Below are 13,165 nucleotides of genomic sequence, written 5' to 3' on the forward strand. Positions count from 1 at the left end.
TTTGATTTGTGAGTTTGAGATGTTGAAGATGAGAATGTCTGGGGAGAATGAAGGGAAGTTGCTATAAACTAACAGAGAAGCAGATGTAAGCCACTCATTTTTCTCCCCTACCTACATGCAAACAACTCATGTCTTCTTTTTTTTTTTAAGACAGCTACTGTTACATTTTGGGAGAAAAGAGAAGTTACTTGTATTATTTTTGAGAGAAAATTCTACATAATCAAGTGCTATAGGTCTTTGTATCCAGAATGCATCTTTGTCATGGGCCTCATCATAGTGTAGTTTATTTTAACTGACTTTAAGAGCAGAGAGAAATCGACTTCGTAGGAAATTCACACCTCCATTTCTCTTACATTTTAGAAATTTAAAGAAAAGTTAAATATAGATGCAATTGAAGACTGTGAAGAGAAACAACTTGTCACAATTTTGGTAAGTGTTTTACTTCTATCCTTAATGCTTTTTAAATAAAACAGATTGGGAACTGCATTCTCATTTTTCAAGTAAGTGCTGAGTTTCCTCTTTGGCACCTTTCAAAGCTAAGAAGAAAAGAGATTTCTTCTGAAGAGTGATTTTCTGGTTCCCTTCTTTCTTCCTCTTTGTCCCCTAAAGTCCGATACACAGAGGTAATTTAGAATTACCAAACGACTGCATAAGGGAATTCAGGCACACACTCTAGGAGAACATGGCCTGGTTTATTTTAATGGCTTTGTATTCCACCACGGCCTCCCCAGAAGACATGACAGAATTATAGTAGAACGTAGACCCTTCTGGAGCCTGGAAGAATTCAGTTCTTCCCTATTGTTGCCGTAAGGCCATCCTTGTTATTTCTAGTTGAAATAACTTCTCTTTCAGTCGTTAATCCTGTTTTGTTGTGTCTGCTTCTAAACCGATTCAAACCTGTTTTCTACAGTCTGCTGTTAAACCTATCCAGTAAGTTTTTAATTTCAGAGATTATCTTTTTCAGTTTTGGAATGCCTATTCTTTTTTCAAAGATTCTAATTCTGTGCTGAAACTTTTCATTGTTTTATCTACTTTATCTCTCTTTTTGTCTATTTTCTTGAATTTGTTGATTCGTTGTGATTTTAAATTCTCCATCTCAATACCTGACTCACCTATAGGTCTGGTTCTCCTGTCTTTTTTTTTTTTGCACTATATTTCTATTTTATTGAAGTATGGTTGATTTACAGTGCTGTGTTAGTTTCTGGTGTAAAACATAGTGATTCAGTCATATATATATACATTTTTTCATAATAGATTATTACAAGATATTGAATATAGATCCCCATGCTATACCGTAGGACCTTGTTGTTCATCTATTTTATGTATAGTAGTTTGTATCTACTACTCTCAAACTCCTAATTTACTCCTCTTTCCCTTTGGTAACCATAAGTTTGTTTTCTATGTCTACAAGTCTTCTCTGATTTATAAATAAGTTTATTGGTCTCATTTTTTTAAGATTCCACATATAAGTGATATGGAGTGATATTTGTCTTTCTCTGACTTAATTTAGTATGATAATCTCTAGGTCCATCCAGGTTACTGCAAATGGCATTATTTCATTCTTTTTTATGGCTGAGTAGTATTCCAGTGTGTGTGTGTATACATACCATACATGTACACACACATACACACACACCACAACTTCTGTATCCAGTCATCTGTCAAAGGACATTTAGGTGCTTCCATGTCAAATCTATCATCTCTTTTTACTCTTGAGTTTCAGTCATTTGATCATTTTAAAGCATGCATCATCCATTTTTCAACTGAAACCAGAAATTGATAAAAACTTGTAGGGGCTCTAGGTGATCTTTCTATTAAGAGGGTCACATTTTCTTCTAATAGGTGAATAGAGTTGGTTTTAGATTCTGTTAGGAATTGTCAGTTTCCATGTTGCCTTTACTACTAGGGTAGAGCCCTTACCAAGAAATATCCAGAAGAGTGTGGCCCTTCCGGGATCTCAGCTGAAAGGCTGGGATATTTACCATGGCCCCTGGACCTTGAATTTCAGAGGTTTTAATACAATCTGATTACAATGGGAATAATACCACATTTATTTTCCTTATTAACCACCTCATCCTACTGTTTTATTCTGCTCCTTTCTAATCCGTTATATAAATGTTCTTTCTAAACTAAGACATACTGAGTATCTCACCTTCCCCATCCCATCTGTCATGGGCTCTGCCCTCTCGTCCTGGCCCTTGACTCTTCTCCCACAGAGCCAGGGACCTTGGACCCTTATCTGAGTGCCCAGCTCCCAGCCTGCAGAGTTTCATGTCACCTGGGGCTCTTCTACCATCTCTCTTGGCTCCACCCTGAGCACGTTCCCCTCACACCTGGCCCAGAAGACGACCCTTCCATCTCCTCATTTGCTCCCGGCAACACTCATCTTCTGGTAAAACAAAACTTTAATTGGCATCCATGATAGTTTGGACATTTTCTAGTTCTCTATTTAGAGGAGGAAGAGCCTTATATTGGAGAAGCAATAAGATGGGCCAAGAACCAGTAGACTAACAAAAACAAAACAAAATGAAAAAACAACAGCCTGTTTTGAATGTAAAATATGCCCTAGGCTTGTCTCAAATCCTTGCTGCATAAGGCTTAAGAACCCAAGAAACAAACAAGCATATATTTCAGATTCCACATTTGATCAGAACAGTAGGGCAGAGGCGAGCTCCAGCAGGGAGGCTCTGTGGCCTGGGGTACCCCACCCCACAGCCCATAACTCTCCTCTTAGTCTGATTTGTAAACGGAGTGCTTATTTTCTGTCTCTCCCTGTGAGAACGTGTGTTTCAGGGCAGCGACATGTCTGCTTCCTTTGTTGCTTTGTCCATAATGCCCAACACAGATAGAAACCGATAAATGTTTGTGGAATGAGAAATACTAAACGAACAAATGAAAAAGGAAAGCCTTCATGGGTAAGGAATCTGAAAGGGCCTGGAGGGAGAGAAAGTGACGAGAAAGAGCAGTGGAGGACATGGAAGATTCTGTGAGAATTGGAGAAAGGAGTTCTGAGGAGTGTTACTAGGGGCCCTGAGTTGAATCCTCTCTACTTGTCTTTGATGCAGACAAATAAAATTGCTACTGCTTTTTCATTAACATGACAAAGACAAAAATGTTACTGTTATTCCCATTTCCCAGATGAGAGTATTGAGTCTTGTTCAGCCTAGGAGATGCAGCTAATCCCCAATCCAGAACTGAACGCTAGTCTCCTGGCTCCATTGTGCTGCCAGAAAAAGATCTCTGCCTAAAGTGGCCAGTCTAAGAGTGACCTTGGTGAGAAGGGGGCACAGGAGGACCAAGGAGCCCCCTGGAGAGAAGGGCAAGGGTGTGAGGGGTCAGCCCAGACTCTAGGGTTTGGAAACCAGAAACCATAATTGTACCGAAGGAGTCATGTACCATTTGGTGTGGAAATTTGTACAAATAGAGCATGAATTATCCCCTGGGAAACCTTGAGCTTACTGAGGCATGTGACCTTAGCACAGTATTAAGAATTTACGACAGACTCAGTAAATAAATATCCACTGAACTGAATTGCTCCTGCACGTTCATCTGGTAGACTCACATAGCTCTTCCTACTTCTTTCCTCCCTGCCTGCCTCCAAATCAGCTGAATATACACCCCTCCAGAACCTCTCCTACTTTACTTCCCCCAGCCTGCCTGCAACTTCTCCCACAGCCCTGGCACTCGAAGCTGTGCTCTGTGAATATTCTAAGCTCTCACCTTTCACTGGTTTGTATTTTATAAACATTTCAATAGATTAAGTTCCTTAAGAACAAGGTCCATATTTTTACTTCCCAGGCCATGTCAATACTCTGCCTAATTTACTGTTTTCTCACCTAGTCCTAAATCCTAACAAGGGGCGGGTTAAATGTGACATCTGCTAGTGTACCAGGGCACTGCGGGGGCATACATGCATGCTTGCATTCATTCATTCATTGAAGAAGCATTCACCCAGCATCTCCATGGGTCAGGCACCACAGGTTCTGAGATACAACAGCAAGTAAAACAGACCCGACCCCATCGGTGTGGAGCTCACAGACTAGTAGGAAAGTGTCACTAAACAGGTAAAGAAAACACAATAGAATTGAATTAAGCTGTCAGCTACTGCGCACTGAATATTTCTGGAATAGGGAAATAAGGGAAGTTGAGTATTGAAAATGGATTAGGCTGCTGCCACTAGACATTTTATTTTGCATCAGAGAAGGCAAATAGCCGCTGGGGGCCGATTTGGAATTGAATGCCATCACAAGTTTCTTAATATAGCCGAGCCTCAGTTTCACCATCTGGAAACTGGGGATAATTGTGCAGGTTTGTTGTGAGGATTATATGCATAACCCAGTACTGGGCATGGAGAGGCTCCGTGAATTGCATTTGATATCCTTTTATTGTAATTTTGTTTTATGCCCAGTGTTGAATGTGTGAGACTAAAGGGAGAAAAATGAATGTAATCTGGAATACTTCACGCTTGTTTCAACAGAAGGAGGATCTGCCAGACCCTCGGGCAGCAGACCTGTATGAATTCCGCTTCAGTGACTTCCCCATCACAGAGCATGGCCTGATTCAGTGCGGACTGCGGCTGTTTTTTGAAATAAATGTGGTGGAGAAATTCAAAGTACCCGTAGAGGTCAGGGGGGTATCTAATTTAAAAGACTGTGGGATTCTGTTGCTGCCCTCCACTAAAACTTCCTGTGGTTCAAAAGATTCACTTCAGTTTGGATTTTAAAATATGATTAACTTCATCCATATATGGGCTTCAACCCTGTAAACAAGACCCAACCTATCTTTTCAGATAAGCTTCTCACAGACCTTCTAACCTTTAGAATTCTTTTCCAAAGTCTGAGAGGTGGTGTCTTCTTTCGGTGGCAGGTCCTTACCAGATGGATGTACACGGTGAGAAAGGGGTACCGTTCCGTCACTTACCACAACTGGCGACACGGGTTCAATGTGGGGCAGACCATGTTCACATTGCTGATGGTAGGTACCAGCGCCCTGAGTCGGTGGAAACCCGCATGTCTTCCTCTTGAGTGTGGTGGGGAATAGGCCCAGTCCATTCTTTTATTTTTTAATTTTGAATAGTTAAAAAAATTTTATTATTATTTATTATTTTTTGGGTGGGTGGGGTAATTAGGTTTGTTTATTTTATTCTTAGAGGAGATGCTGGGGACTGAACCCAGGACCACATGCATGCTAATCATGGGCTCTATCACTGAGCTATGCCCTCCCCCCTCAGTCCATTCTTTTACATCAGTAATTTTGGAATTCATGGACACAATCCCATAAACCCCCAGATTCCCTGGAGTTGATCCCAAGGAATGTGGGTGGATTATCACTCTGACGTTCATGGACTTATACCCTTAAAGTTCAGTTATCTGCTGGCTTTGGAACTTCCCAGAATGAGCTACAGTCCTCAAGAACTAAAGTCAGCTTGCTCTAAAAACACAGCAGATCCCCTCTGGCAGGCAGGCCTCACTGCACATGCTGTGGAGGTGTATTCATCCAAGTAAATATATACATACATATATAGATATGTGTGTGTGTGTATATATATATATATATATTTTTTTTTTCAGACAGGAAGACTAAAGAAATACTACACGGATCTTGAAGCCTTTGCCATGCTTGCTGCTGCCTTCTGCCACGACATTGACCACAGAGGCACCAATAATTTGTATCAGATGAAGTAAGTGAACACATGGGGCCATGTGGACATGTCCTGGTGCCTCTGCCTTATTTGTAAATGCCTTCACTCCTTTATTCAACTTTGTTTCAGCACTGATTTTCAACTTACACCTGTACACACCTGGGTGACACTCCCCCGGCTCAAGCTGGAGAACGTTTCTTCCTGGGCTCTCTACCACTCACATCCCTGGTCCTTGTGCTTCTGTCAGCTGACCTGGCATCTTCGCATCATTGTTGTCTTTCTCTCTTGCCCGAGAAGGAAAGTGCAGTTATAAGGGTGCAGGTTCTCAGCGCCCGACTCTAGTTACCTGAGCACAGTGTATGTGGTTCTGGCAGCTCCAATAAGCTGCTAGGATCAAATGTGTCTTTTTGCACGATGACTTTTTTTGGTGGTGGGAGGGGAGGTAATTAGGCTTCTTTATTTAATGGAGGTACTGGGGATTGAACCCGGGGTCTTGTACATGCTAGGCAAGCACTCTACCACTGAGCTATATCCTCCCCCAAAGATGATTCTTAATGAACATGTGTACTCTTACTGTGCTGGAGAAATTGCTCAGGAGTCTGCAAAGATACGGAGACATTACATTGGCAAAAGCAGTCAACGAAAGGCTGACTCTGACTGAATCATTCTCACGCTAATGGTACTGGTCAGGCTCCTGTGCCGCGTAATCTGGCTTGACCTTGTGCCCTGGTCTGCTTACTCATCTCCAAAATGTCTGACCCCCCGGGTTCTGGTTTCCACCCTTATCTCCCAGCTTTAGACTCTGCCCTCTGGCAACGCCCTAACAACCTTGCCATTTTCAAATTTTTTGTTATTCCTTCAAGTACTTGTCTTCTCTTGGTTTGCTGCACTTTTCTAGCCAGTCTTTTATCGGTTTATTGATTTCTTGTTCTCTTTCACCCCTTTTTCTTGTTTAGTTTTTCAATTCTCTCATCTTTTAATTTCCTTTGCCCCCCACCTTGTCCCTGAAGAAATGCAATTATCAGGGAAAAAAATCAGAGGAATTTTAGGATTTAGCTCATCTGCCCCCCCCCTCCTGTGTCCTCTAGGCAGCATCTGCACTGGATTCTCCGCAGTGGTTCACAAGGCAGACCATTCTATTTGTATTTATTAAAAAAATTTTAAATAACATTTTTTAATATTTCAAAATTGGTGCAACATTGTACTTATATTAAAAATATTGTGCTGTACACGTGGAAGATTTTGTTAAGAGGGTAGATCTCACGCTGTGTTCTTACCGCAATAAAATATTTTTTAAAGCAAAAAAAATTGCCGTTTAAGTACATACTCTATCAGCCAATGGATAAGTTATTTTTTCATTTTTTGTCACCTGAAAATAAAATAGTCATGACTTCCATCAATATTCATTCAAGTTATTGATAAAATTGTGCATCAGGACAAAAGCCAAGGCAGAGTTCTGGGGCCAGGGACTAGAAACCTACCCCTGGGGCTGAAGACAGGCGATTCAGCCACACCTGTTGGGCTCTGCTGTCCAGTATTTGAATGTTGAGTGACCATACTCAGTGCTCCAACTTGCACAGAATGTTTCTTGAAGCTGCTGCTCCGTTGCCTCGCTGAAATCCAGAGGCATGCTGTCCCTGGCCTTCCTCTCTCACAAGCCTTATCATAAAAGGGTTCATAGCAGCAGTTCAGCATCATCTTCTCTTTCTGAACCTTCTCTGGAATGTCCTAGTGACTATTCTGTAAGTGCTTACAAATTCTGAAGCAGTTAAACTGTTGCAGGTTAACATCCGTCTCCCTGTTCTGCATCTATAGATAGTACCGTTTTCTACTTCTTTGGTTTTAGGGTGGATTTTACTTGTAGCTGATCTCCAGTCATCTTTACCACCTCAAAATTCCCCTGGGAATGCTGACAAGGGTCCCCCACCCCCATCCTCAAATTCCTTCAGGGAGCTGGGGTGCTACTCGCTGGGTTAACAGATGTGTGTGTGCATGTCTGTGTATAAAATAATCTTTTTTTTTTTTAACAGAACCATTTGTGAGACAGTTGCAGGCCTCATGACATGTCACCCCAAAGTATTTCAGCGTGTATTTCCTAAGGATAAGGGGGACATTTGCTTATATAAACACAATATGATGATCACCCTCAAGAGACTTAGTATTGGTACAATACTATTATCCAATATGGAATGTTTATTCCAATTTTTCCAATTTTCTCAATAATGCCCTGTGTAGCTATCCTTTTTTCTCTTTGATTTGGGATCTAATCAAGGATCACACAGTGCACTTTGTTGTCAAGTGTCTTTACTCCCCTTCAAGCTGGATTGTTCCTCAGCTTTTTGTTATCTTTCAGGATGTTGACGTTTCTGAAGAGGCTAGATGAGTTGTTTTGCATCACATCCCTCAATGTGGATTTGTTTAGTTTTCTGATGACGATTCAGGGTACAGGTTTTTGGCAGGAATTCTATGTAGATGGTGTGTCCTTTTCAATGCGTTGCATCAGGAGGCTCATGTTATGACTTTGTTCCATTAGCTACGAGGTTAAGTTAAACTGTTTATGGACAATATCCAGCAGATGTCTTTATGTAAAGGTACATTTCCTCCTTTATATTAATACATCATCTGTGAGGTGTCATTTTGAGGCTGGTTGAATATCCAGCTCCCCAGCAGCCTTTCTTGACTGATGTTTTTCAACCTAAAGGAATTAAAGATACAACTCATTTCTGACTGGAATTGAGCTTTATTCATTTTTTAAAAATCTCCAGTGCTGACACATGTTAATAATTAAATTATGATCAATTATAATACTGATCACAGTCTGATTGTTCTCAAACTTGAGTATTTGGTTTACCAGATTGTTAGTGACCTGTGAATGACTCTTCTCCTTAAAGCTGTGTTCTTTCTGAAATTAAATGAAACTTCTCTGCCAAGGCTGCTACCCATATTTCTGATTTTTCTCACTTGCTTGAAATTATAAGAAAGTCTTCAAATTATCTATGTAGACCTTTAACGTCAGCTTCTCTCTACCTTTTCACCTTTTTATTTTCAATGTCACTTCCCCTTCCTCAATCAGGAAGAACTACAGAAAGACAGGTTACTGAAGACCCCACTTACATAAAGCTGTGACCTCACCATTAACAACAGGGAAATTTAAATTGATGTCACTGTCTTGGAGGAGGAAAGAAATGTTAACTCTATAATCATTTTCATTTTGGCTTCTGATAATTCTTAAATACTTTCTATGCAAACAATCTATGGGCTTCAACAAGTTTGCTCCATGTTCTATGAGTCATAGTCACCACCATAAGCTCCAGGGAACTAAAAGATTTTAGGAGCATAGGATGAACCAAACTTCCTAGTTTAAACAAGTCGATCACTTTATGCATACAACAAATTAGGGTGTTTTTTTAAAAGCATATTCTCATATTCTAAATCTAAAAATTCTTTTCCAATATGTTACTTTTGACTGTTTCACAGGCATTAGGGGAGAGGGGAAAAAAGGAAAAAAAATCCTCAGATTGTAAAGATTCTGTATCGTGTGACCTAAGGTGTACTCTTTAAATAGCTAAAATGCTGGCTTGTCCTTGCCCTAGGTCCACATCTCCACTAGCAAGGCTTCATGGATCTTCCATCTTGGAGAGGCACCACCTGGAGTACAGTAAGACTCTGCTACAGGATGAGGTATGTGAGTCTCTCTCCAGGGCAGCTCACAAGCTCTGGATCAAACCACTAACTCACAGAGAATGCTAAGAAAGAGGATGGCCTTGAGTGATGGCGGTCGACAGTGTAAACTCTTATTGAAGTCAACTATAGAAATTGCTGTGTTGCAACAGTTTTTGAACAACCAAGTTGGAAGTACCTGAGAGAGAGGAGAAAAGAGCCATGGAAAGTCTCAGAATCTCTGTGGGTCTGTGGAGAAAGAAAGTTTATGATGCGTGTGAGAGGGCTCTGTGCACCCTAGGGTATGTATAAAGGTAAAGAGAAGAGGAGGTTACACAGTCAGAGATTTTCTTATCAGTAGGGCACGCACTGTAAGGCAGTGCCCATATATGAGAAAGTCAAGCTTTGGTAGTTGGAGGTAGGCGTGAAATCAGGATGTAAGACAGATGGGACATCTGCCATTTGAGAGGCGCCAAGTGATGCTCCTGGGAGCTCAAGAGGGAGATGTCCCCTTGAGTGGGCGGGGCACAGGGGAGAAGGGGGCACGACCAGGAAGCTTTTCACAAGAAGTGGCTAATCTTGGTTTTGTTTTTTGTTTTTTGTTTTTTTAGTTGAAGTATAGTCAGTTTACAGTGTTGTCAGTTTCTGGTGTACAGCATAATGTTTCAGTCATACATACACATACATATATTCCTCTTCATATTCTTAAGCTTGGTCTTAAATTCACTTTGATTTGTACAATATCATGTATGACTCACATCCCACAGAAGGCGGTCTTTCTTCCTTTTACTGATTTTATTTAAGGGGTATATAGGCTTGTAGGAAGAGTTGTGAATATAGTTATACCTTTAAAAAAAATCTCTTGAGAAAATTCTAACTCAAAAATGATTCAAGTGAGTCATTGTTAGATGGAGGAGAACACTATGTTGTCACAGCGGAGAACCTGTCTGGAATCACACAAGCTCATTAGGATAAATAAGCCCTCTGGAGAGACCTTTTTTCAGTTTCGATAATAATCTTTTATTATAAGGCTCAGGGGAGGGAGTACACAGAAATATGTCTAAGTTTAGAGATTATAGTACATTCTTCCAGGTAATGAAAAGCCAAGTGGGAAAACTTGTAAGACAGAGCGAGCAGGCAGAAAGTGGAACCAAAAAAAACCAATCAAAAGCCCTGACTTGAGTGTTTTTAATAGCCGGTGATTGATGCGGTGTCCAGACAGGGCAACACAGAGCAGCTGGGTCAGAATCATCCATTTCTTGGGGCAGAGGGTGGAGAGGGGTAGCAGACTGTTTTAAAAAATCAAAAAACAAACACATCCTGGGTTTCATTCTTTAGCTCCCTGGGGTTTGGGTCCTGGAAACTGCATCTTTAATAAGATTTTTTCCTAATTCTCATGTACAGTGGGATTTATACTATAAAAATGATGATAATATCTGTTCTATGAGAATTACAACGAGTAGAACTGAAAGTAATTCGGGAAGATACAAGTAAATTGTTATCACTCAATTTGTTATGAGTCTTTGTTTTACTGGTTGGGAGAGTCCTTTATTTTGGAGTATGAATTTTCTATGCATTTCCACTGATCACATAGATTACAGGCAAGTAGTATCAAAACATAATTCATAGTTTAGTTTTATATTTACCTACTGAAGCAGAGTAAGTTTTAAAAACTAGAGCCAAATGTTTAAATGCTTAAATTTGAAAGGCTCCTAGTAGAATATATATTTTTCCTTTCTGGAATTTGAGAGTTTATAATAGAGTTGTTGTTTCCCATCTTAATTTTTAAAAATGCTGTTTACTTTGCAGCCTGAGCTGGTTTTGATGGCTATGTAAAGGCTTATTCTTTCTAAAAAGGAATACAGCATCTTAGTAATCCATGCCACCTCGGTGAGGACCTGTCTACAGTGCTATTTGACCTGCTAATTGCTTACTTTTAAGGGTTGTAAGTAGAGTCACTAGGCAATGAAGACAATCACAGGGCATTTTATGAGCAGGCACATTGAACGCTGGAAAAAGATGAAATTTTAACCATCAGATGTTCTTTTCACATTTTGGGGAGACAGTGCAGTTATTTATTTGTTTAATAAAAATATTTAGACTTAAAAACTTAAATTTTTTTAAAAATAAGGGAAATCTTTAGGGTTTAAGTAGCAATTTTCTTTTTGTGGGCATTACTCATTTTGTATATTAACAGGCTTTGAGCTAAGATATCTTTATATGTCCCAGTAGAGTTGGATTCCCTACTTTGATGATTAGAACCATCTATGTTTGAAACTAGTCAGAAATCTGCCCTTTAACCTAATGAATAGGTGGAAAAGCGTTGTTGGCCAAATTTTTCAGGGTATAAACTTTATTACTATAATGTGCTGTAAAAATGATAAAATTGCTCAGATCAATAACAGAATGCATTTATTATTCAAAATACTTCTTTGTGAAGTCTATGATAATTTTATTTATGCTTTTTTGTACAAACCCCATTTTTTAAAAAATTGAAGCACAGTCAGTTACAGTGTGTCCATCTCTGGTATACAGCACATTGTGCCAGTCTTGCATATACAAACATAGTCACCATCTTAATACAAAGAAGGAATGAAGAAGAAATAAATATCTGATGTGCGGTCACCAGCGAGCCACAAACCTATCAGCAGTCTTCTCTGATGGGTGTCGCACGACCACGTTGGAGACTAGGGCTGCTGGCGCTGCCTCTGGCCTTGCCTGACCTGAGAGCCCTTGTCAGAATGCATTCGAGTCACTTCTACCTATTTTGGTGTGCTACACCGAATGTATACTTTTATTGCCATTTTAATGGCAAAGGGAGAACAGAGATGGCCTGTTAATGGCAGAGGGAGAGCAAAACTAGACTCTGAGCAGGTGAAGCCAGCTGAGCCAGTGGGGCCCCAGCAGGAGCGGGGCTGGGACGAGGCCTCCTCTCTTGTTCTGAGCACCTGTCTGTACATGGCATTTCCAGTACAAAGCTTAGGAGAACAAATAGGATGTTAACATGCTTATCTATATTTTAAATTGATGACAGTAGTGGTTGTAGAAATTACACATGCCCACTATAAGAATTCAAGCAATAGGAAATATTCCAAAGATACATATAAAAAAAATCACTCCAAATCCTACCTCTCAGAAATAGACATTTCATTAACATTTGATGACCTTCACTGCAGCCGCCCTGTGAATATATACAGGCAGGGTGGAGAGAAACAATTTTATAAAAATGAGATCTTACTCTCCAAGTTATCATTTTTTGTCAATTATTTTTTTAAAATTAAGTTTATTGAAGTATAATGTGGGTACAATAAACTGCATCCCTTTAATGTATAATTCCTAAAAATTCTGTGAATAATTCATAAAAATTCTATGAATTCTATTCATACAGCTGGGAAACCACCACACTCAAGATACAGAACACTTCTGTCTTCCCAAATGATTCCTTGTGCCCCTGGCAGTCTATATGCCTCTCTCCCCTCCTAGCTTTAAGCTGCCACTGAAATGTTTTTAGCTGCTATAAATTAGTTTGATTCTTCTAGATTTTATATAAATGCAGTCATGCAATAGTTACTCTCTAGTGCCAGCTTCTTTCATGCAGAATAATAATTTTGTGACTTCTTGCTATTGAGTGAATCAGCAGTGATTCATTCCTTCTTGTTGCTGAGTGGTAATCTATTTATCTGAAGTAAAAATATTTAATTTTGCTCAAATTTAACAGAAGAAAGTTTTTTAATAGAAGGAATTGCAGAACTTCAGAGAATTGTGTCTTTACCCAAGAGATGTTAGTTCTTAAATAGAACTCTAAAATCAACAGATGGCTATGGGAAGTTATGAAAAACTACATTTTCCATAAGTATTTAGATG

At 39.8% G+C, this 13,165-nt stretch overlaps 1 protein-coding gene across 1 annotated transcript in view; it reads left to right on the forward strand.

Annotated features, from left to right (window-relative positions):
- Nucleotides 1-13,165, forward strand: part of PDE6C (phosphodiesterase 6C) — a 59,027-nt gene that overhangs the window by 29,593 nt on the left and 16,269 nt on the right. Inside the window, exons 12-16 of the mRNA XM_006211026.4 lie at nt 361-429; nt 4,478-4,624; nt 4,867-4,974; nt 5,571-5,680; nt 9,235-9,322. Of these exons, the coding sequence (XP_006211088.2) occupies nt 361-429; nt 4,478-4,624; nt 4,867-4,974; nt 5,571-5,680; nt 9,235-9,322 (522 nt within the window). The remainder of the gene's footprint in view (nt 1-360; nt 430-4,477; nt 4,625-4,866; nt 4,975-5,570; nt 5,681-9,234; nt 9,323-13,165) is intronic.

The sequence above is a fragment of the Vicugna pacos genome, chromosome 11 (assembly GCF_048564905.1).
Source record: "Vicugna pacos chromosome 11, VicPac4, whole genome shotgun sequence".
Classification (NCBI taxonomy): Eukaryota; Metazoa; Chordata; class Mammalia; order Artiodactyla; family Camelidae; genus Vicugna; species Vicugna pacos.